Source organism: Camponotus vicinus, unplaced genomic scaffold (genome assembly GCF_025532165.1).
Source record: "Camponotus vicinus isolate PSW18456_S1 unplaced genomic scaffold, iyCamVici1.0 SCAF_14, whole genome shotgun sequence".
NCBI lineage: Eukaryota > Metazoa > Arthropoda > Insecta > Hymenoptera > Formicidae > Camponotus > Camponotus vicinus.
The window spans coordinates 675,442-701,114 of record NW_028141950.1 but is presented as its reverse complement, the minus strand read 5'-3'; the positions used below and the strand labels follow the sequence as shown (position 1 = coordinate 701,114).

The 25,673-nt window shown below is 33.4% G+C and overlaps 2 protein-coding genes and 1 long non-coding RNA gene across 13 annotated transcripts in view; 1 reads left to right on the top strand and 2 right to left on the bottom strand.

Moving 5' to 3' along the window:
* The window catches only part of Pyd (zonula occludens-like protein polychaetoid), a 49,044-nt gene that overhangs the window by 14,872 nt on the left and 8,499 nt on the right, over window positions 1-25,673 (top strand). Inside the window, exons 1-9 of one of the 9 annotated variants that reach the window (XM_083088900.1) lie at window positions 12,589-12,731; window positions 17,626-17,735; window positions 17,906-18,188; window positions 20,932-21,652; window positions 23,521-23,690; window positions 23,980-24,182; window positions 24,517-24,945; window positions 25,232-25,298; window positions 25,374-25,524. In XM_083088900.1, coding sequence (XP_082945026.1) covers window positions 21,473-21,652; window positions 23,521-23,690; window positions 23,980-24,182; window positions 24,517-24,945; window positions 25,232-25,298; window positions 25,374-25,524 — 1,200 coding nt within the window. In that variant the 5' untranslated portion in view covers window positions 12,589-12,731; window positions 17,626-17,735; window positions 17,906-18,188; window positions 20,932-21,472. Of the gene's footprint in view, window positions 1-11,536; window positions 11,678-11,988; window positions 12,160-12,263; window positions 12,732-17,625; window positions 17,736-17,905; window positions 18,189-18,300; window positions 18,701-18,796; window positions 19,478-20,931; window positions 21,653-23,520; window positions 23,691-23,979; window positions 24,183-24,516; window positions 24,946-25,231; window positions 25,299-25,373; window positions 25,525-25,673 lie in introns of those variants that run through there. The other 8 variants (XM_083088903.1, XM_083088905.1, XM_083088899.1 and 5 more) reach the window with 8 other exon arrangements.
* On the bottom strand, window positions 829-3,720 carry LOC145965397 (uncharacterized). Of its 2 annotated transcripts, none has more exons than XR_014436688.1 (6): window positions 3,376-3,720; window positions 3,029-3,066; window positions 2,621-2,845; window positions 2,039-2,239; window positions 1,724-1,953; window positions 829-1,052 (listed from the first exon to the last, which is right to left on the bottom strand). It is a non-coding gene; the product is annotated as an uncharacterized LOC145965397 (long non-coding RNA). The 2 variants fall into 2 exon arrangements; XR_014436689.1 differs by having other exon boundaries at window positions 3,456-3,720.
* Window positions 4,329-8,582, bottom strand: LOC145965392 (facilitated trehalose transporter Tret1-like). Of its 2 annotated transcripts, none has more exons than XM_083088906.1 (3): window positions 8,302-8,582; window positions 5,909-6,785; window positions 4,329-5,545 (listed from the first exon to the last, which is right to left on the bottom strand). In XM_083088906.1, exons 1-3 carry the CDS (start codon window positions 8,462-8,464, stop codon window positions 5,074-5,076), a joined length of 1,512 nt encoding a protein of 503 aa, XP_082945032.1. In that variant the 5' UTR covers window positions 8,465-8,582; the 3' UTR covers window positions 4,329-5,073. The 2 variants fall into 2 exon arrangements, with proteins under 2 accessions (XP_082945032.1, XP_082945033.1); XM_083088907.1 differs by having other exon boundaries at window positions 5,909-6,798; window positions 8,302-8,388.

Genomic DNA, 25,673 nt, shown 5'->3' with positions numbered 1-25,673 from the left:
AATATTTACTTTAAATTTGAAATGATTACGTTAACGATGTTATTTGTTTCATCAATCATTTGCACATCGAATAAGTCGCGATTTTTAGAACTCACTTAATCATGCAAATGATAATTAATTATATATTAATTATATATAGAGCTAAGTGAAGAGCGTGATTTCATCTTTATAATAATTATAGAGAGTTAATAATAATCGCGATTTGGTTTTGAGTATTTACGGGTTTTGCCAACTGTGAATTATACAGAACTTATTGGATAGTACATTACCCTCGGAAAGTATCCGGACGTACATTCCCACGAGTATAAGGTACTTTCTCTCGTAGTGCGCGAGCAATCTTGCAATAAGTTCTCCTTCGAAGAACTCTATAGATTCAAGTGGCGTAATTGAAATTTGGCCGGATAAGAAGCAATAATATTTATTACGATGATTTATTTTTTAAATTAATAAAGTATATTTTATCATAATATCAATAGCGAAAAAGATTTTTAATCATTAAAGAAAAACTGGTAATTGTAATATCTAAGTGTTAATGTTTTGCATTTTTCGAAGAAAAAAAAACATTGAATATGTTTTCAAAATAAATGAAACAATAAAAATATAGTATAGGTCATTTATTTATCACAAAATTATAATATTATTATTATTATATAAAAATTATAATTGTAGAAAAGATAAATTCGTTCACTTGTGATTTCTCTAATGAATATTTCATCAATTTGCATCAGAGATATTTTGAAATATTAATCTATTTTTGTTTTCATTTATAGGAACGAATTATACTTTTATATCATGTTTCTAAAATTAAAGTAGTTGTAATATTTTAAAGGTGTACATATATCATTTTTATTGGCATTATTCTTACGAAATATTTCACAAAATTTCACAGAATATCTCAGAGTTTCGTCTTGATAACGGAAGATTATTCGGTCGCGCTTGAATATGCATTTAAATGTATAGTTTCTACAAAACCTTGCAGGCACGATGTCTTGTAATATTTCTTGTAAGCTAAGCTACTGATGTCGGATAAGCCACGGTGTAATGCATCGCTCCTGCGACAGACGTATAACTATTTGCGATTTTCTATTCGTGTCGTTGTAACGGCCGTAAATTATAAAACATATCTTGTCCTTGATTTAGTATTCAAAGGAATTCAGATCGAGGACATGGTACGCGCGTTTATGAATACGGAAGCACAGAACAAACAATTTTTAAATTAATCACGAAATGCCTCCAAATTTCCATTTATCTTCCTAATTAAACATATCACTCGAACTGACTTTATGAAAAATTAATCATCACAAATCATCATAAAATTTTTTTTGTTAATAATGGAAGCATCGGGAATTTTGCTAAGATTTCCTCAACAAAAATAGCAAAAGAAACATGACGTATAACATATGCGAGAAATATATACGATATGAATTACACTTTAAGAAGAGAAAAGATAGATATCCTGTGAGAAAATTTATTTGACAGTTTTGATATTTATATAAGAAAAGAAAGATTACACTTTAAAATATCCTTTATGCGACTCAGGACACTTATTAGGAAATGGCGGATATATAAAAGAATTTGGACAAATGATCACGCACTTTTTTAATATATATATATATATATATATATTACGATATAATCGTAGCGTTTTTGTGACAACATCTATAAGCTCGTCGTTAAAGGAATAGAGAATATGCCGGATATTACTTCCCGTATATATTCTTACCTGTCCAACCATTCTTGCAACGCGCGCGATTACAACTTCTCTTTCATCCGTGTATCCTCTCTCGCACCATAATGGTCTTTAGAGACAGCGAAACGGGACGACGAAACTCTCTACAATGTGGAGCGTCATCAGTGAGACTTATGAAGGATAAGTTGTTCAAACCTCCGGAACCCGAGTCCTACTTAGGGTTTATAGCATCGTGCGTCAAGTTCTCATCTGAGTGCTGATATCTGCTTATTTATACTTTCATGAAAAAAATTTCATATTTTTCTTAGCAGAAATACATCAGTTATCAGATTGAAACAGAATTATTACCGTTATATTTTTTTACCGAGCATTACTCGAAGAGATATGTTTATACAGGATTTTTAAAGATATTTTCAAAAATACACATAACATATATATTTTTTTTATTATTATGCGTATCTAGAGAAGAATACGAGTTTCCTTATTAAAAGCTGAAATAATCATTTTTCTATTGAAATTAATTACTCCCTTTCTTTTTTCCATGTACGTCTGTAAAATTTAAACATTAAATATCTTAGTTTAAAATACCATGTCTCTCAAATTAAGATTTTAAGTAAAAATTCAGAAAATCAGAATTTTATTTAAGGGAATCTGAATTTTAATACAATAATTCCTAATGTTAAAAATTAAGGAGATGCAAATTAAAAAGGACATATGATAAAATTTTCGTTATAAAAATTTGCTTTAGATCAATTAAAAGATCTGTAAATTTTATATGCGTAATCTTTCTATATATATCTGAAAAAAATTATAATTTGCCTTGTTTTATAATTGTAATAATAACCGATAGAAGAGATAGAAATACAGAGGATTTGCGTCAAGTGAGATGACATAATCGCGTTAAAGCCAATAACAAGTACAAAGCAATACGTTGTGTGTAGGAAGTGCGTCACACAGAGGGAACGTTATTGTAAGCACGTCCGAAGAATACGTGGAGAATAGCACAGCTTCATCACTTGATCCTTAACTCGAATTAAACAGTAATCTTTCCATTGTGAAACTCAGAGCAATATCAGTGTTAGCCACTGAATTGCCTTATCGTTTGAAAGTATTACGTGATAAAATGCTGAATGTTCTATTTATCTGCAACAAGTACTGATCTCGCAAAAAATATAAATTTAAGATGAAAATTGATTTTAAGAATTTATATTTAATAAAATTAATTTTCAAAACAAATTCTTTTCTATTATTATATTATTTTTTTTCTTATATAAAAGGAAAAATAAAAATTCATATATAGATAGAAAAATGTAAATTTAAAATATTTATTTTCTTTACAAAAGACTTGGGAAGATTTAAAATTGTGGTTGGGCGATCTAAAAAAGGAAATTTAAATATAAATTTAATTTTTGGTTGATAAGTCCATGTAAAATATAGATATCTTTAGAGAAGAACAAACAATGTCATTTTGCAATTTACGCATTGTACATTCAAGCTTCAAGAGATAAGAATATTTATTCATTCCTATTACCGAGACTCGATAAGAAAGACAAGCACTACAATATGAATATTCCAAGAAAATTTACTACGTTATCATTTGTTGTCATTTGTTTATCAACATCAAGGAGAAAGCAGTAAACAGCTATAATATTTTTCTATGCATGATAATTAATTTGATCACTGACAAAATTAAGACATGTTGAAGTGAATTTCTATTAATTTCTATAAATTTATTTTGGAAAAATATTGTTGCGTCCGCAACGACCTCGATATATCGAACGCGCGCGCGACACAACTTTCGACACACGCTTCCATTCGCGCACTCGCAATAATGACACGGTTCTTAAGAATACAAGGACTTTAATAAGCAACACAAAAACACAGGCAATAACTCAGAATAATAATACAACGGCTCGTATATAGAGACGCGACCGCTCAGCTTGACAGCTGGCTCCAGTCTCTCGATGACAGTCGTTGTTAAAAACAATGTCTTGAGTCTTGACAACGCGCACGGAAACGATCTTCTTCCGTCGACGAACTTCCCGCCGGCAGAATAACGGGTGGCGAATACATCCGCAGGGACGGGACGCGGGAGCGCAACAATATATATGCGGAAAAAGCAGTAAAAAAACTTCATATATTGCAGAGCAGGAAACACTTTTTTCTTTTTATTTATTAATATTTTATTTTTGCACAAATACTTTTCTACATATTTAATACTTTATACGCAACAATAATAATGTCATTGTAACATTTTTAAATTCTTAAACAAATATTGAAATTTTTTTAGAAGAATTAAATAGATTAATGAAAAATTTATTGGAATTTTTTTGTTTTTATTTAATTTCAAATAAACATTTTATAAAAGATTAGATTTTTTTAATTTGAGGAAGGAGAACTTTTTTCCCCCAAAATATCTGTACAAAAAATAAAAAATGTTTCTAAATAATTTTGTGTCATATTTGATTATTAATATTTATATATATTTATATATATATATATATATATTTATATATATATATATATAAATATATATTTATATATATTTATTTATATATATATATATAAATATATATATATATATATATATATATATATATATATATATATATATTATAATCTAATATTAGTAGCTTTTTTAGTAACGAATTATTAACTTATTAAATCAAATTATTACATCAAATGATGTCTCAAATTAATTTAAATTTATTCTAGAATCAAATTTATTCTAACGCGAGATAAAATGTAACATATTTATCAATAAATACACAGCACATGACATCTAGCAGAGGGAATTCACTTTAATCTAGATATCAGTTAGTCGGTAACATTGCAATACAAAATTTGGTTAATTTAATACAAAAATATTGTGACTATATAATGCTAAAAATAACATTTTCTTAAAATATCAAACATGTTCGATACGCCTTATTTTTATAAATAAAACAATAGAAAATTTATAGAAAATATCTATAAATGATAATAAAAATTTGAATTAGAAAAATTGTTGAGATAATTAAAATTGAATTTCTAAAAAAATATCTCTGTATATTTCATTCTTTATGTGATTCTTGATACTTTAAATGCATTTCTAAAAAAATTATTGCACAGATGCACATATTACATATTGCATTTATAATCTTCAAGTTCCTTTATGTTTTCAACGATTATATCAAATAAGAAATAAAAAACAAGGAACTTTGCAATTTATTATAAATAATCGTTTATGGAAAACTATCCATAAAAAAGAAATAAAAGTTAAAAAAATGTACATTCTTCTCCTTTATCGATCTTCACGATTTTTCGAACCAGAACCATCAATACTAATTTTTGCGCTGACGTGACGCAACAAGGTAAACGCTTTTGGTGGTACGTCGAGATTTTCAGACGGGCTCAACCGGGTATTTTATGCTCGATGTTTTCTTTCGTTCGAGCTTCTTCTGTATCTCCTGCAACGTTTTACCCTTCGTCTCCGGTATCACAAAGTACGTAAAGGCGACAGACGTGGCAGCGAAGCACGAAAACGTCCAGAAAGTCGCTGCCTGGCCCATCTCGTACTCCATGATCGGAAATAGTTTGGTGACAGTGAACACGAGGATCCAATTTGTCACGATCGATATGCTGCTGGCGACGCCCTTGGTTTCTAGCGGGAATATCTCGCTTATTACCGTGAAGGGTACGGATCCGTAACCAATTGAGAAGACAATATTGAAATAAGCGAGACTGGTCAGCGGCACCCAGCCGAAGGCGCTTACATCGTTTCCTTCGTCTTTGAATTTAAAATAGTAGCCTAGGACGACCAAGCAAATGGTCATCATTACGCCGGATATTATCAGAAGCGGCTTTCGACCAAATCTGAAAAAAGGGGATGATTAGATTGAAATTTATAATTTTATGATGTAATATCTCGTGATGGGATTTAATTTTTACACAGCTCTTTATTTATCTTTTAAAAATATGTGTGATTTTTTTCTAAAGTAGAACGAAAACTCCTACCATTTTAATAATATGTTATCACGCAAGAATAAAAAAATTTATAAAAATCGAAATTTATAGAAGGAAATAAAAATTAAATCAGCATAAAAATTATATTGGAAAAGAGATAGAAAAAAATTAATTAATGAGAATAATCGCTAAAAGGCTTATTAAAAATTTAATTTAATTTAATCGTTAACCGTTAATCGATTTGGAAAGAAATATCATACTGAAGTACTCTACCTGTCGATCACGAAAACGACGAAAATCGTCATCACGACTTCCGTTAGCCCGACAATGATGGTCGCCAGGAATGGATCGACCGTGCTGTTAGCCGCCTGAAAAATGTTGACCGTATAGAAGAGAACCGCGTCTATGCCGCACAATTGCTGGAAGACCATGAGTCCCACGCAAGTAACGACGGCCCTACGTCCAGCCTTGGTCCCGACAAGGTCCTTGAAACCGCCCGACGCTTTCGTTATCCTGTTTACGTCCTCTTTGAGAACGGCTAGTTCCCCTACGATGTCGTAACGAGATCCTCGTAGGATCGATAGAACTCTGACGACTTGGTCTTCGCGGCCCCGTTGCATCAACCACATTGGCGATTCCGGCAAAAAGGGCGCTCCTAGGACGAAGGGCAGCAGGATGGCGCAACAGACGGTGTTGAAAATCGTGTAGGAGCAATAAGCACCCGCCACGTACGAGAAGAGAATCCCCGAGGAGAAGAGCAGAGGGAAGAAAGCCCCCAAGGCACCTCGAATCGATGCCTGGGCAATCTCGCCGATGTAGACAGGCACCAGGACACACGCCGCCCCGGCACCGATTCCGCCGATAAATCTCGCGGCATATATGCTGATGACATTCCTGGTTGTGACCAGGATGAGCCAGGATGTAGCGAACGGCACGGCCGTCAGGATGATGGCCCACTTTCTGCCGATCCAGTCGGCGATTTTGCCGGCTGGTATAGCACCCGCGATAGCTCCCAACGCTAGCAAGGACGATATCCACGAGATCTGATTCTCGGATAGTTCGGGAAGGAAGGACTCTTCGGATGTGAAGTACGGCAGAATCGGCGACGTCCAGCCGAGCGATATGCCGGCTTGCATGGCGATCAGTGCGGCTGAAAAGAAATGCTGCATTCTTATCGTCAAAAGAAATATTTTACATCAATTTAAGGAAAATATGTCGAATTTTATTAAATATACAAAATAATTTTATTAAATGATATCAAAAATAATTCAAAAAATTCTAGGTTAAAAGGGACATTAATCAATTGAAAAATTATTTGTATTATTTTTTTAAGTCGTAAAAATCTTCGCTTTATTTACTGAAGCAAGAGTATATCGAGTTTATTGAATAATTTTATTGTTTTAAGAAAGTGTCCAAAACATTATATAATAATAATATTTTTGATATTAGATTGATAATTTTTTCTTCAATGGCATTCGAATTTTGATGTAAGAGTAATCATATTATTATATCGTATCTTCTCAACCTCTTTAAAGCAATGTTTTGAAAAATGATAAAAACGTTGATTTAGATTATGTGTAGCGAAACAGTGATTAAATTATCATTCTTTCATATCACATATCAATCAAAGCAGAATCTTGCTATCTGATTATCTAAAATAATTGAATAAAAATTTTGTATAACACGTGGAATTAATACAATCACCGAAGATAATTGTTGCAAAATAATGAATATATAATATAACGTAATAATATTCATTTTATGAAAAAAGATAAAATTTTTGAAATTTTATTTATAAAAAAAAATAATTTTAATAATCGCACTAATAGATATAACATTTATAAAATCATTGCTATTAAATTTCTTTGGCTTTGCGAGTACAATGAACCCATGTGCATTCTTATCGATATTGATATTTGATTATGATAAGCTATTTCAAACTTTAAATGAACGAATTATTAGTTAAAATAATTAATTTTGCAATTTTATTTTACAGACATTATTAGAAAGTTATATATATTTGATAATATATTCAATGAAAATTATTACGAAAATATCGCAGACAACATTTGATAAAGAATCTTTTATCTAAAATATATGAGCTGTTTATCTTATAAAGTATTAGGAAATATCAAACAATTATATTCAAGAAAGAGAAATAAAACAATAGAATGCAATGTAAAAATTATTGATACAACTTTTGCTTATTGTAAGCTTATTACGGACTAAAAAACTTAAGAAACATTCAAAGATTCCTTTCTTGATAAATGCCATAGATAGATAAATAAATAATGGATTCAACCGTAAGCAGGTCTTAAGAAGTCGATCACTTTAGATAATATTGATATCGCGAGACAATATGTCGGTCTTATTATATGCACATATGATTTTGTACCTCGCAATACATCGCATGAAATATTCAGATTTTGAAAGATAGAATATATAATATTTATTTATATAATATTTATTTATAAATAGGTAAAAAAAAAGATATAAAAGAGTCAATAAATTTCTATATAATTTATTCCTTTCTTCTATATTTTTTATCATGTTTCTGCTCTTTTCAATGAATAATTGTATGTGTGTAGAAAATTAATTTTTTAAATTTCAATGTTTCTCAATAAAAAAAAATTGTTACTCTCCTCTAGATCTTGCATATTACTTACCACAAAAACTAATTAGAAATTGAAAACGTTTTCTTCCATTGCTGGAAAAATCAGCCGACACACGTGATATGAATTTTTCCTTCTCTTCATCCGATAAAATGACCAAAAAGGGTTTTGACGTAGCGTCATTAGTGTGCACTGTTGTGACGGTACCAATTGTCATTTCGAAGTGAAGAAAGAACTGTCAAGAAATCGCGAGCCCCTATTTACGATAACCGCGCTGGTAAACTCTCGCGAGATAAGACTGTCTGAAGACAAAATGTAATGCGTTCTGTACGTCTTTGACCCGCTCAATATACTGAAAGTGTGTATCACGCCGATTTATATCTTCAATAAACGCTTATCATGGAACGTACCGATATCATTCACGTACATAATATCATTATATATATGATCATTACTCATCATTGCTCGTGAAAATCAAAAATATCAGAGTGGGGCTCTTTGTTTTGTAATTTCACATATAAATAAGTACATATTCCAGTCCATTAATTCGAAACTCATATAATTTATAAAATTCTTATCGTAAATTAATATGACGTAAAAAATTTAAATACAATTACTAATATTACGATGGGAAATTATGAAAACGAGAGAAATCAGCAGATAAATCACTGGCAAATTTTTATAGAGAATTTTGTTTGTCCAAAAGAAAATTTTGCCTTACATTAATATTATCATTCAAAGTTGAGAAAAATCAAGAGATAAAAATTGTTGATAATAAATTTTTTAATGGAACAAGTAATGCGAACTTTGTATTTTTCTCCGATATTCATCGCGTATATGCTTAGCGCTTAAATGTATTTAGCTTAGCAAACATGTTATCTTAAGTAACAGCTACTTTCTGCGTATTTTACGATTTTATTGTTCCATAACATACGGCATAATGGAAAAATCGGTATAATGGAATTTTATTTCATACTTTAGGGGAAAGATTGAGTGCATTTATTTATTATATTTATAACTATACATATTATATTATCTCTCTTAGAATCTCTTTATACTTGAAAAGTTACTATTCATGAGTTTTTAAATCATTTCTTATTTTTTTATATTATATTTATTCTTTAAAATACGAGGCGGAAAATATGCATTACATTAAATTCTTACATCTATTGCTACATTTATTATACTGAAATTTTTTACGCGTAAACATTTATATTTTTATCGCATTGATTTATGAGGGAAATCACATAGATTATAGAAACATGCGATATTCGCCATATCAGTAGATATCAGTAGATATTCGTCTTTACAAATTGGCAAAGATGTCTGAGATATGTTTTAGTCTATTGATTTTATCGAAATTCACTTGATTTATACATTTCTTATCTTAAATTTAAATATTTATAACTGCATATAAGGGGGAGTACATGAAATGTTGTATCTATTAATTTGCACGCGAGGCGAATATATTATTTATATAGTAAATAACAAATCAAACATAAATGTGGATTCAAGCGCAGATTTGCTTTCACTAGAAAAAAATTTTGTTAATATTGTAAAATTAATATACATTATTTTGGATGCGCATTTTTCGCGAAAAAAATATTGTTTTCACTAAAAGTAATAAAGATAACGTTAACATTACACATCATTTGCTTTTTTTTTTCTTTTTTTTTTAAGTTTAAGTCCTATTTTCGTGCTTAAAGGAACAATAGAGTTGTGTTGTATTTAAAAATATAATCTATATAACTTGTATCTAAAAAAATATATTTTTATATAAATTTATTGTTTATAGCACATGATCACTCATGAGACAATTAATGACAAACATATTTTCATTATAATAAATTAAAACAAACTTTTACACAAAAGTTGGCGATCGTACTTATAATTATGATATATTTTAAAATAAAGTGGGATACGAATTCATAAAAATTTGTTAAATTTATTAAATAATGCTTTATCATACATTGTCATACATTGGCATGTTATCAAGTTTTATTAATACTTTTTATCTGTATAATCCATTGTAATTAACTTCTATAGAGTATTTTCTGTGAATTTTTTATTTTCTTTAATTATTGTCATTTCGCAAAATTAAAAAATACTTAATATTAAGAAGGATTTACAAATTAATATAACATAAAATTAATATAGAGATACAATATAAGGATAATAAGAACAAATACATGTTATATATATATATTAATCTACGTAATAACAAATGTGTCAACATAACTTGTGATGGGCGTTTTGTTGTCAGCAATGAAATATCATTCTATCTCATTATATTACAGACGATCCATATTTGTCGCCATCGACGCAGAGAACGGGCGTGTGTAATAATGCATTTACATTTTGCATGCTTAAAATAGAAATTATTCAATTATTCTTTGTAGGAGGTATCCCAGTTGAAGAGTGAACGTGGAATCAATTTTTTCAAAAAACTATGTTAAGGCATTTTAATAATTTTTGAGCTGTAATACATTAAAAGAATATATATGCTTATTATATATACTTAGATCTTAAAATAAATAACAAAAATTAAATCAATATTTAATTTTTAAAATAGATCTATTTTATAAAATTTTTTATTGGAAACTTTAGTTATATCCTATCAAAAATATTTGTAAAATATAAATTAAAAAATAAAATATGTAGCTTACAGATGGTAAAAGATAATTAGAATAGATCATTTGCATTTACTTGCATTTAAACTTGGCTATAAATATAATATCAAAATAGCTACAAATAAAATATCAAAAATATATTTAGTTAATAATATTAGATGAAGAATGTGAATAATCTAAATTTAATAATTGACGCTTAAAAATATATGTGTAAGATTATCAACAAGTTCGCAATACGCGGAAAATGATCAAATTGATAATAATTATGTGATAATCGTTAATGGATTTCTTATTAAATTATAATATATTGAGAGATACATAAAAAATATGTATATCAGTATCATTTCCGATCAATATATAACACTTTTAAGTCACTTTCGATGATAATGCATTTATCATATTTGGATCAGAAATCATTTCGAGCTTTCAATCATATAATTTGATTATGTTATTAGTCTAATCTCTCTCTGTCTCTCTCTCTCTTTTCTCTTAGCACTATTGAGTAATTTATTTATTCCAACTGATAATGCGATGTCATAAAAATGAATTTGAAGACATGCGATATGATTCAAAACAATGCAAATATTCATAATCAATTAATATTTAAAAATTAAATTGAAAAGGAATTCAAGTCAAAATTGTATTGGACTCTTTGACAGTTCTTCCGGAGGAAGTGCTTTGTCTCTTCATTCTTCGTATAGATATGCGAACTTTAATTCGCGCGTCCTTTAACGGTGCATCCGGTGTAACCGATATCAATCGGAGAAGTGTGATGACCTCTCATTCAATTAAGAATCAAGGTACACAATCTTTTATTTCTCTATCTTCTTCGAAGATGTAGTAGCAATACCGAAATATTTATGTAGAAAACAAATATATACAAAATCATTATTTTTAAAAAGACAATTTACAATTAATCGCTATGAGAAAGCAAGAAAGTAATCTTTTGATTGAATAATAATTGGAATAAAAGTATTGTTTAGGTAGCAGAATATAATATTTTATATTAAGCAAACAATAATTTTCTTCCTTCAATGATACCAATTAAATACTAAGCCATTGAACGTTTAGCAAATAAAAATTAATTATTTATCTGAAATTTAATTTGCAGGAGCTCAATATAATTTCGAGTTTACTTCAACGAGACTTGCTTCTTCCATGATGTAAAGTGAGACAGACATTCGGTGGGGCTTCGCGATCGATTAATCCAACATGGGCATGAGCCGCATTGGGAAATCACAGAGACGATTTCAGAGCCGTTTGATCTGGATGCGTGTATCTGGTGCGTGTATTTAGCGTACGACGATAAGCTGTGAGCCGCCCCCATCGCACATGGCGCACTGCGATGAGTAACTCTATGGACTTTGACGTAAACGCGGCGGCGCGTCTAGTGATTTAGCTGGTGCGCATCGTTCAAGTGCATTGAATACTCGCGTCTCTCCCACGTATATTCTCGCGAAACTAATAACTAACTCCAGTTAATCTTGCTCCATTGTCCGCGTCGCGCTCCCTGAAATGTACGCTTAAATTTTCGTCAAACTTTTTGTCATGCACGAAACAGTGTCCTGCACAAGTACATGAATAATTGATCTGTCGACAGAGTTTGTGATCTTCGGCAGCGATCTTTTGATCTTTGGCGTTGCGTGTGAATGACATTCGTATGGACCTCGACAGAGTATGAAGATTTTTCGCAAGATCTTTAGAAAGAAGAAGAAGAAGCACAAGAGATCTCGGAAGACCACGTCGAAGAGGAGAATCGCCAGCAGCTCGCACGACGCGCATTTACTGAGAGATGATTTCCTCTTCGGTACCGCCATCGCGAACACCTCGAGACGACATCGGCGTAAACATAAGGTAAAAGGAAGTGAAAACGAAATATCAAATCAGCACCTTAGTCGACGCATTTAAATTACGCTGACGCTATTGATTAAAAATGGTTATCTATATATATATATCCTGCGATATTATAAACTTCACGACACGCACTCATCATTTTTGCGCACGACATTATTTTTGCGATGACGTAACACTTCCAAGATACGCGACTTGAGAACAGGTGTTGAGACGTATTGCGGTCGTAAAGTTCCTCGTATAAATCTGTTACGTCTTTGCGGTAAACTGACGACGCAGTGTTTTGTGTACATACAATGTACACCCACGCGTACGTCGTGACATGCATGTGTGCGTATGTCGAGTTAACTCGTTGAGGGACTGTCTGTTTTCTTCCAATCGATGTGCTATTATGAAGAACGGCAGACCAATTAGATCTGTTAATAGACATCAAGCAACTTACGGCGTATTTATTAGTTACATCTGCAATATCATTGAATAAAGTTCAATTTTTTTCAGTAGATTCTGACGCGTTTTAATGCTAAATAAGCTTTTTATACGCGTAAGCTTTTATCCACAAAGTGACCTTTGTGAAAACGAAATGCGAGAGTTGAATTTTAGCGCTAGAAGCGAGAATACGAGCCGCGATTTTTCCGTGTCATGTTTGTGCGAGTCGGAGAACGGATTCCCGGCTATAATTTCACGGGAAGTGACCGCATAATCGGATATACGGATAGCGTTAGACGCGCACTTTGCGTGTTTGATTGCGCGGCAATTATCATGCGCGCCCTTTTTCTTTCTACAGAATGATTCAAAATATGCTGCAAGCATATTTCTTACAAAGAGAATACAGAAGAAATCGCATCCACTCATTCTATAATTCTCAATCCAATATAAATATAAGAAAATTTTTTTCCACAGTGCAAATGTAGTAAATTCAAATTTAGAATCTACTTGCTTCATCATACAAGTCATACAAGTTATTGTATGAATACCTTTTTAAAAATAGAAAATGTCACGAAATTAAAAAAAAATAATTCAAATATATAAAATTGAATTTAAGAAAAATATATAAAATTAAATTTAAAAAAGATAATATTTGTATAAAACATTTTTATAGCGCTTTTTAAAGATTTAAAGAGAATGGAATGAGTGGACGTAAACAGAAAAGCATTCTTATTGTGGACTGGATTAATAATTGCTTATTTCCTTATGTAAAGACAATTAGAGAAGAGAAAGATGAAAGTGTGATACGGAACGTTTCTAATCCGGTTTCGACAGGTATATAATATATGCACATCTTTCATAACTTTCCAATGATGCCACAACCAAGTGCTAATGCGCTTTTAATTTGTTAACACTTTCGACGCCTTTTTTTCAAAAATTCTGTTAAGTTTCATAAAAAAATATGCAGACAAAAAAGAATTTAACACTTTTAGAAAAAACATAGTTGTTTCAATTAAAAAGTACTTAATCGATATAAACCGAAAAACCAATCTTGTTGAAATTAAAAACGACTCTGGATCCAAACGATTTCCGGTATCTATTTTATCGCAAAAATATTATTGTTTTTGTACAGGTTTATTTTTATATCTTCGAGAAATACTATCCTCCTTCCATCTCTTTTTCTCTCTCAGGTCGGAAAAATGATAGCTGTATTTTAAGAGTAAAATTGAAAAGAACACTATTAATGTGTCATCTCTCTCTCTCTCTCTATCTATTTATCTGCCTACACAATGACTTATGCGGCCTTATTAGTGCTAACGCACGTTTCCAATCGCATTAAAATGCAGGTAAACGGAATGGACAAGTGAAAATGCGGCGAGGTCAGCACGACAGCTGTACAATAATTTTCTAACTCGGAATTTTCAATTTAAAATTATTAATGTTATTTAAAATTATTTTAAATAATATTAATAATTTTAAAATTTAATTTAATAATTTATTTTTAAAATTATTAATATTATTAATATTATTAATTATATAAAAAGTAATAATTTAAAATATACAATAATTTTTCGATAAAGAAATTAAATAATCAATGCAGGATAAGAGATGTTCAAATGGCACCACGCCCTCGTGTCGCCTTATCCTTCGTTCGCTTACTAAGGTTGATGCAGCTACCTGCCTGCGGCGACAGGTACCTAGATCTACCTGGGTTACAAGCGTACATTCCTCAGGAAATGTCCTTAAGATCGGTCAGCCCGAAGTTGCCAATAAGTTTTTTGCCTGTCGCGGTTGACGAAAGATCTTTTTGCGTGCGAATGACGTTGCTGCTTGGCAAATCGACCGTGCTCGTCGTCGTCGTCATCGTCATCGTTACATCGCTTTCCGCATTTTATGCACAGTTTGCGCGAAACGCTGAGTGAGAGATTAATATGATCGATCGTCATCAATCTTCATTGCGCGTTATTCATTATTATAACTTGGAACATTAATGTTTATCTTACGTATTACGTGTTTCAAAGAAACATATACGGATAAAGTAAAGTCGTTAACGAAAAGTTGATAAAATTCGCGATAAAAATCGCGATTTTTAATTGAGTGTTTATCATTGATACACATCTATATTTGCATAATTCATATTTATATATTACATATAAAGTTATATGAAAAAATATAAAATTTTAAACGTGAATGTATATGAAATTAAACGTTATCATAATTACGAATAATAATCAATTTATACATCTTTGCATGTATCTCTTTTTAGCAAATTAGAAAAATAAATAAAATTTATTTAAAAATTGATAACTTAAATATATAATAATTCTCGGTAAAAAATGGACGTTTTGCACAAGCGATTATCCTAAACCGATAACGCAATTCTGAAATCCGGTTTTCCTTCTGCGATATACGACGCGCGGCAGAATTTTTCTGGATGCTTGAATCATGCGCTGGTGTCGTGTACACATACGTATCCACAAGCGTTTTACATTCCTAAACGTTTCCCTCGTGCTCGACACGACTGCGAGATTGCTGCTTATAACATGCTTTCCCCAACATTTAATCTTGAAATTTAAATTTTATCTACGCGATTTGTGTTAAAATCGTTATTGCATATCAAATTTGAATAATGTCAATTATTTTTCGTACGAATCGTGCGTGATTTTACGACCTAACGTGGTATACTTGTGTGATTTTAAAGAGGAAAACTTGCATGTCGAATTTTGTATACAATTGTATACAAAATTCATCAAGGATCAAAAAAATTTTTTAAAATATATAATAATGAAATAAATAAATAAATCTATAATTGATCCAAATGATAAATCAATAATAATAAGGAAGGCTTGTTTAAGACCAAGAAGAGCACAGGTGGCATTGCGTGTTTTATAAATCTATAATTTTAAAAGAAAACCAATTTCTAAAAACGTTTCGGTCCCTTTCGGACCCTCTTCAGTGACAATAATAATTTAATAGAACACAAAAAAATTCTAGAATAAATAAAAATAAATTGGTTTTCTTTTAAGTTGCTCTTCTTGGTCTTAAACAAGCCTTCCTTATTATTATTGATTTACAAAATTCATATATGAAGAGTCGAGGGAAAAACGTCTTAAGTTAGTTTGTATCAATTTTCAAAGTTTGCATATTTTTTTAAGTGGGTCCTGATGATAGTATTATATTGTTCTGAAGCGCTTAAAATAATCTTAATTGCAATAATATTTACTTATGTAATTTTATTAGTAACTTAACGTGAGTTTTTCAAATGTCGAGAATTTCTCTGATGATACCAGGTTCTTCCTCATATTCTTGTATCACTTTTTCCTTCGATCTAAGCAGGTTCTTTGCCTTTTTATGACAGAATAATCTTAAACCACACTTTATCAGGGCTCGTAATGTTGTTATCTCGAAAGGATGTAAAATGAACTTGGCACGTTCTTCCTGGACTCTTCATGCAAGATTCGTTACTTTTTCTTTCTACAACTTTTTCTCGTGCGACTTGCTCTTCTATTTTCTCAATGTAAAAGAGCATTTAAACCTAAGAATACGATAGAAAGAATTCCATTGTTAAAAGGCCGAGACTCTCTCGGGACGTGCACGTAGACGACGTTGTTTGCATTCCTCGTTTTCGCGTTTTAGCCTCCTCGACACGCTTGAAAAGTAGTACGGTAGCCTCCGCGTCGAATTTTCCCTTTCAAATCCGTTACCCGCGCGTCTAGATTCAACGCGATGCTTAAGCAGATTCATACGTAATGAGGCGAGCACTGTGGGAAGTGCGAGCGTAATTTTTCTTATTAGTATAAAATGCGAGCGTAATCTACTACGATCGCAACGAACGGAATGACTTTGCCATAATTTATTTCAGTGATCTCGTGATCTCGCACTGAGAGAGAAAGAGAGAGAGAGAGAGAGAACGGTTTCATGAAACTTATGAATCATCGTCCAACAATAAGCCTAGCTTTCCTATCGCGCTAAATGGAAATACGACAGCTGCATTAGAACAATTTTCCTATGAGAAATATGTCAGAAAAAAATCGTTCGTTTAATTCTAGAAAGAGCGAGAGTGAATTGACAGAATTGTATCATGGTGTTTTCAAAATAAAATTTCTATTAAAAGATGACCCTAACAATCAAATAAATTGTTACGAAAGAGCAATGATATCAATTATATTTCGTTGTACATTTATAGATTCGCATATTTTGACACTTGATTTTGAATAATTCTTGATTTCAATAATTTTTTCTGTGGATGATATATGAGAAAGTAGATGAGAAGAAAGACGAGTTTTATATAATAAAAAATATCATTGTTAATTTATTTCGGTTTCTGTGCTTAGCATCTTGCATAGATTGATCTTTGAATCAACGATGTGGCGTTAAAAAATTTGAGGCATTTCTTCCAGCATACATTTCTCTGACCGTCCAAGGTCAACTTTCATTCCGTTTATGAGATCATAAGGTTTACTCTTTTCAGCTGCATCTCTTTAAACTTTCTACATTTAATACAACACGTATTTATGCATTGATGGCAAGAAGGAGAGAGACAAAAGATTACATTAAAATGTAGAAAATATGAAAAAATATGTAAGTTAAAAAAAAAGAGATTATTATTTTATTATTGCATATTATTCTTAATTAACTCATTGCACAATTATTATATTTTTTCTACAACGAAAATTTAATTGGCAATTTTTTTTAATGAGATAAATGTATTTCTCAAGTATTCAATATCAATTTACTTTCTCTGTTTCTAGGATAATCATTCAACGTTTTTATATAATCGATCCTTTGATCCGACATCATTCTCCTCGACGAATGCATAGGACTGTTACTCTTTCCCTCCACATCCTAAATCTGTATTCATTTTAATTGAAACGCAGAAAGGGAAAGGGCAAAAGAGTAGGAGGACTGGAATCTCGTGTTCACGATGATTTTCGTCCCGGTTGGGATACTCTGGAGTCGCGAGGACAAAGAATAGAGAAACGGAAAGCGGATACTACTAGGGCCCGCGACAAGCAGAATTCCAGCTGGTGTAAGGTGTGTCATATTCCAGTTAATGATCTCTCGTAGAGCCTGGCCCCGCGTGCGTACACACGGAGTACCAGGGCTACGTACCCACACACCCACGAGGACGTACGTACACGCTCAAGACGGGCAAGACGTTCGTCGAGGAACGACCTCTGCTTGTAGTCTTGCCAACTAAGCGAACCGACCAGGCAAAACCGGTGTCGAGTGCTCCGATCCTACCCTCCTCGCTCTCCTCTGCCCCGGCTCTTTCCGCTCCTCTCTCACGCCTGTTTTCTTTCCCACTCTCTCTTTCTCTCTTTTTCTTTCTCCTTGTCCCTCGTACGTGTGTGTTAAACATCACCGTCCCTCCCTCCAGCACCGCTCCGTCCTTTTGCGTCCCTGCAGTCCTCGACCGATTCTACAGTCGATCTGACGATAGAGAAACCGAACGCGTTCGTCGCCAGGACTCCCGCGCTCAGCAAAAGGACACTCGGTCCTCGGTCCACCGTCCCCGAGATATTACCGATCCCGCTCGGGAAGAGGTAAAGAACGATCTCTCGCGACTCGGCTCCGTTTCTCTTTCTCCGCCCGCTGCTGGATTGGCGTAAGCACGCGAAGGCCGCGTGCAGGCGCGTGCGATGCGGCACGAGAGAGTCGACGCGAATCACTCGAGATGCACGCGCGCGACGTGCATCCACCATCCACGCCCGCGAACGTGGCGTGCGTGCCAATTCCGAGTCGCGAGCAATGCCGATGTGTATAGGAATCGATGCCCGAATCGCCCCGAATTTATCACGACCACGCGAGTGACGTCGCTTCGTTGTTGATTCACGTGCACGATCGCCTATCTACGCGTCGATCCTCCCGTGGTGTTTTGAGAGAAATCTCGAGTTGTACATCCTTGAGTGAATATCGCGATATCTGCTGTTTCTTTCTCCGAGTAAAAATTTAGATTGCAACCTGGATGAACGAATTTTTGTGAGTCGTGAGCTTACGAAGCTGAAGAGTGTTGTTTTTTTATTTTTCTTTTTTTTTTCCACATAGTGATTAGGTCGACAAGACTCTCTAGGTAAAGACGAGCGAGGTCGTCTCGGCGATTTAAATCGCGATCCGGTTCTGTGGTGGTTTCGTTTCGGGCAATCGTAGCGCAGGTAGCCGCAGAGAACCTGTTTGTGTGTGTCGACGGCCTTCAGCGAGTTTTTGGAAATGCGCTTCCGGTCGTCGTGGGGCGCGGTATATTTTTGTACGTGAGGAACGGGAGAAAGAAGAGGACGAGGGAATTTTGCGAGAAATTGCCGTCGTTGTGATAATTATATACGGTTTAAAGCTGTCTCGGAGTCTCTATATTATCGCCATAGACGAGAGCTTCTTCCTCGCATGATACTGATAATCAACAACCGAGTCCGTTAATGAGTCAATATCCGTTCTTTTTTAAATTTTGTTGTCATTTCAGCTTAGCCTCTGAGGAATTTTTTCTTTTTTCTCTTCCTAACACGAGATTATTTTTGTCGCAACGTTGACAAGATCCATGAAGACTTGCGAAAAGAGAAAAATCCTGGAATTACGCACGATTCGAAAACAGCTGATGTGATTCGGGAATAATTGATTTATAACTCAGGGAACATGGATTCGGAAAAGAGATACGATTGATGGATTTTTTTTTCTCGCTTAAAGACGACAAGAATCTGAAATAAAGGTAGAAAAGCATTCCTTGAATCTCAAAAAATCAAAAGAAGCGATAAATTGCTGTCAAATTACAATTATGAAAAAGTAAATTTGAATCCAAATCAGATTCGAAGATGAAAGGAAACTATTGCAAGAAACTGTAAAAATATTTCAAGAATATTTTTTGTGATTGATTGAACATTTATTATTATTTTAACAAAGGTTTACAACTTTTTTTTCTTATATTGCATAGATTTTTGATCGATGGTCTACTATAAGCTTTCAGATTATTTCGAGAGAACGGATTCGAGATCGAATGTGCGGCAAAGATTCGCGGTGATCTCGAAATTGAACGCTTCACGCTACAGCGCGTCTGACGCGAGGGAAAAAGAGGCGCCGACGACGACGGCGACAACGACGAGATTGTATATCGAGAAGCTACGGCTACGTGACCGGGCAAGGCAAACCGGAGCGAATTGTTGCGGAGAACGCAGACGTGAGGAAGGGAAATTCGCGCGATTGGAGAGAAACGGGTCAGTCGCGGACCACGAGGTTTGCGTTAAATTGTCTCGATTTTCGTTCAGGAAAATCCGAATCTGGCCATTCTCCGAAAGAGATACAAGTTGCAGCTTGCGCGAGAAAAGTGTCCAGATTCGCGTAAAATTGGAAATCTCATCGTCTGAAAAAAATGTATACGTAATGTTCGAAGAAATTGTGAAATATTATCTCAATATAATCTCAATTTATAATCTTGAAATAATTCTTTTAAATTAACGTTTTATATCAAAAATTCTCGACTGTTAAGAGTGTTAAATTTCTTTTTTTTTTCGAAAAAGAAGCGGTTCAAGATTATTTAGCCCACGCATAGGAATAAGACACTCCCTTATTTATTCTGTGAATTTTACGAATTGTGTCTAATTCCAGGATTCTCCCTTTAGACGTTATACATTCGCGTTAGGATAAGAGAGAGAGACTTAAAGTTTGAATCGGAAGTGAAATTTAAAAAGTAAAATTTATCTAGGTGGTTGATTATCAGTATTATACGGGGATATCTATCGAACAAAAACCAGAGAAAGGCGATAAATAAATCAATCTCTGCAAATTCTAGAGCGACAATCTTCAAGATTAAACTTTCACACAAAGAGCATTAAGAGGCAGTACTACTTGAACATCAAACGTCAATTACGACAATTATATTTCCTCTTTAACGGGAAAACGTCGGCGTCGAAAAGGATGACAGCGACGCCTTTCGAACAATAGATGCGCAACTCCGTTTTCTCCAGCAGCTTAACAAAAGGAGGACGACATCTTTTGTCACGTGTTAACATCGGTCAACGGTCTCTCGCTTTGAACGAGCAATCTCATCTTTACGCAAGAGACGCGGCGATCCATTGATCGCGCGTTCACCACGTATACGGTTTGCATGATGCATTTGCCGAGTTGCTTGCGACACGTCGACGATCCGGCACGACGCGATTCCGCGTGATTCACCTAAGAAGGCGGGGGTTGTCCGAAGGGGGAAGGGATGCGGAATCTCAGATCACGGATCGGCGGAAGTGCGTGGCGAGGGAGCGGCCCGTGAGAGAATCGTCCTCTTGAACGCACGAGAGGATAAGGGAAGAGACGTCATTCTCTCTACGGTAAGCAGGATGGACAGGAGCGATAACAATGTCGTCGGGGTCGGCGGCGGAAGCGGCAGCGGAGGCAGCGGCGGTGGTAGCGGCGGCGGCAGCGGCAGCTGTCACGTGGGAAACTCTGGATCCCCGCCAAACTCCATCTCGTCGACCCACGGCACCGTGCACAACTCCACCGGCGGGCTCGACCCTCAGGTAGCACATCCCGAGATACTTGGGCTTGATATCAGGGCTGATATAAATATTCGAAAATTATCGCTCGAGTAATTTAAATGAATCTTAATGCGAGTTTCTTGTTTCCCAAGGTACTTAAAAGTACGCTAAATCCATATCGTTTTGCATTAATAAAATTCCTTATCTTTTCGTTTGATCTTTATTAAGATATATAAAGAATTTAGATATCGAAACATCCAGCTTAATCGATGCTTTATCGCATGTTGCGTTTATTTCTATCATTATAATATGATCTAACGGAGAGAGGAAGAAGGGGAGAGAAGGGTTTGTTGAAATCCAGCACTGTTGTTATTCCTTCTTATCATCTACTCGAGTAAGGATGTATGTGATATCTAATCGAATGATATAGGGACCAGAAATAGATTCTTTATTCGAGGGCGATAATTCTGCAGTTTGGTACGGCGTAGTGGATCATCTGTCTATCCGAGTCTATCGGCGTTTTCTCACATAGAAGAGAGGATTTCGTAACACACGTGCTGTCGAGTGAGACTCATAAGCCCATCCGGCTAAATTTACCACGGCAAATTGTATGGAATTCGCGCGCTTTTAACAACGAAACGCACGCTCTCGGTTCATTATTCCCGCTTCACCGAAATTCAATTATCATGGCGGACGAACGAGTGCTCGCGATGATTATCATTAATTCAGTTGGTGTATATTTTGATGAAAACACGTCACGGGAGAATTGGGGAATATACGAGGCTCTCCGTGGAATGCGGAGTATAATTACTTCATTGTATTACACTTCCACGTGCGTAGGAAATGAATTATTAGTTTTAATTAAGCGATACCGTCTTTTAATTGCCGGTTAAGCGTTGTGTCATTATCCGTCCGTACATGCGAATTAAATCTGTTAATATATTTTTATCGATGCATATAATATTAAATTTTACATTTATTTTTACTCCCGTTTCAATAGTTAATTAAGTTAATGGTTTTATAAATAATATAGTTCAGAGAAAAAGACATAAAACTCTCCGTTTAATATTCTTTTTTTATCGAGCAAAAAACTAAAGAAAATTTCAGTATAAAATAGAAACTATCGTTATTTTTACGATACGATAATGTATATTTTTAAGATGTACTATTTCAACTAGATCGTTTTTTTCATTTCATCTTTTTACTCCGCAGGATATATGCTTGTCACTAGACATGGTAATATGTGCGCTCTCTTCTTTGTATTTGCATAATATTATCTTATTTAAATATAGAATAGAGATAACTGTGCTGATATATTTGCACTTGGCATCGTTGAAGGATGATGTAAGAAGATGATGTAAAATGATGTTTCTCGACATGATATCCTTGTAATGAATCAATGACAATACGCGCATGTGACAATTGCATATCATTTGTGCAAATAAAATTGCACAATGATATTATGACAAAGAAAGTGATCAAATATTGTAATATATTATCGATTTCTTTAGAAAATATTTCTATCTTATCGTAATTTATCATCTTGTATACGACAATAAAATATTATACGAAAAATATAAACGCATACACAAGAATTAATTGAAGAAATACATTTGATTAGTTTGTGAATGGATTAAAACATTAAATAATTAATTCATGTTTTAGTCCATTCGTTTCTCACATTATTATATTTTCATGATGATGGTAAAAGAGGAATAATTGCATCCATAATACATTCAACGTTATATATATGTATATCTATGAAATAAAATAGAAATAATCTTTGTATAAAGAAAATCATGATAAAAAATTCTATTATAATAAATTATATAATGATATGATTTGTCTGTGATATTGACGGAATTTTTGCATTTTTGAAGATTGTCATAATTTCTTATCTTGAATTTTAGACTGGAGATAGAGGATGGGAGATTCATCATGTTACAGTCACTAGAGTTCCCGGTTACGGCTTTGGTATAGCTGTGTCAGGAGGTCGCGATAATCCTCATTTTACTAATGGTGATCCAGCAATCGCGATTTCCGATGTGCTCAAAGCCGGCCCAGCTGAAGGAAAATTGCAGTAAGTTTATCATACAAGTAAAATTAATTCTTTTTTAATGTCTAATATTTAATAGAAGCACGCACACACATACGCATATGTTTCTTTTTTTATAATATATTAAAAATATTATTTTTCTTATATTATACAATATTTAATTTTTGACAAAGTATTATATAGAGAAATAAAAAAAATACATCCATAATTTTTGCGTTTAATTTTTTTTAATAATCTCTATTTTTCTTGTTGAGTTCGATTCCTTATTTTAATTTGACATGATAAGTAAAATTATTACCCGATTTATACGCAGAGTTAACGATCGTATTATCTCCGCCAATGGGGTATCATTGGAAGGCGCTGATTATGGGGCAGCCGTGCGGGTCCTGCGGGATTCCGGTTCTACCGTTTTGTTGGTTGTTAAACGAAGATCTTCTTCAAATTCACCCGGTTGCTTAGGCAGCGTTGCGCCTCAGAGTCATCGACTCACGCTCACGCGAAACAATAAAAAGGATGGTACGTATAATTAGAACACCGCATAACAGTTACCAAAATGATGACCAAAAATTCAAACAATGTCTGATTGACTGCCGAGACATCTAACTTTAAAGAAAGAGGGGGAGAGAGAGAGAGAGAGAGAGAATCTAAAACTAAATAATTAAATAAATTAAACTTATAATTAAAATTTAAAATTATAATTAAAATTTAAGGCGAATAGTTTAAAATTTTATTAAAATAGAATTTAATTCTTTAATTTTTATAATTTTTTATTTTCTATTTCCTTTCTCTCTTTGTTTATATTTTTGCCATAAAATAAAACATGCGACAATGATGTTACTTTGATTTCTAGACTTTGGCATAGTGCTGGGATGTCGATTGTACGTAAAGGAGGTTACGCGAGAAAATATCGGAGTGAAAACCGGCGACGTGTTAACCCGAATAGGCAGCGTCGCCGCCGATAATATGAGTCTGAAGGAAGCTAGAAAGCTGATGGATCAGTGCAAAGACAGGCTTTCGATTGTAATTACACGGGACAGCTCGTGTTGCCACGTACAGCAGCAAAGTAAAGGAGATAGCGGTGAATATTTGTCGGGTGCGAGTTACAGTAGTCAGAACTTATATGTTCCGCCACCTACGAGGCAACCCTTGGATGACAAGAGTAATCTCGTGCCGAGGGGTCGTTCGCGAGGACCGCTGATGGACGTATCTCTGAGCCAACTGGATCTACCAGCTACGCCCACTGTGGATCCACCCAGGCCACCTCCGCCCAGACCAGAAGGTATGTATTACGCGAGACAAATTTGTGATTAATTACTATATTCTGTAAAGTAATGAAAGTTATAATAAATGAAATGGTAAAAATATATTTGTTTTATTTACATATTTTAGATTCATTATTTTTTTGTCAATTTAATTTTAATTCAATTTTTCCTTATCGGGAATTTCATTTTATTATTTTCTTGAAAATGTTATTCGTGATTTTCAATATTAATTTGAAATATAAATTTAATTATAAATTTTTAAATTCCATTAAAATTTTATTAACATACTGTTTCCTTTTATAGATTATTATAGTACACGCAGACAACTGTACGACGAAGATTCAGTTTCACCTCGAACAAAGCAACCCATGTAAGTTGATAAAGTATAATTTTAAAAAAATTTCTTTTAATTGATCAATTTCATATGTTTATTTAATATTTATAGGCCGGATCCTCGATTTATTACTTTCCAAAAGGAAGGATCCGTAGGAGTGCGATTAAGTGGCGGCAATGAAACCGGAGTCTTTGTAACTGCAGTTCAAGCGGGAAGTCCTGCGTCGCTTCAAGGTCTCCAACCAGGAGACAAAATCTTAAAAGTTAGTTACTCAATTTATATTAAATATACATCAAATTTATCCTACATTTAGATAAGCAGCCAGTGTTTAGAATTCGTATTGTTGAGACATTTAGAAATGATAAAATATGTCAATAAATATAAACAAAATTAATACTATTAATAGTAGGT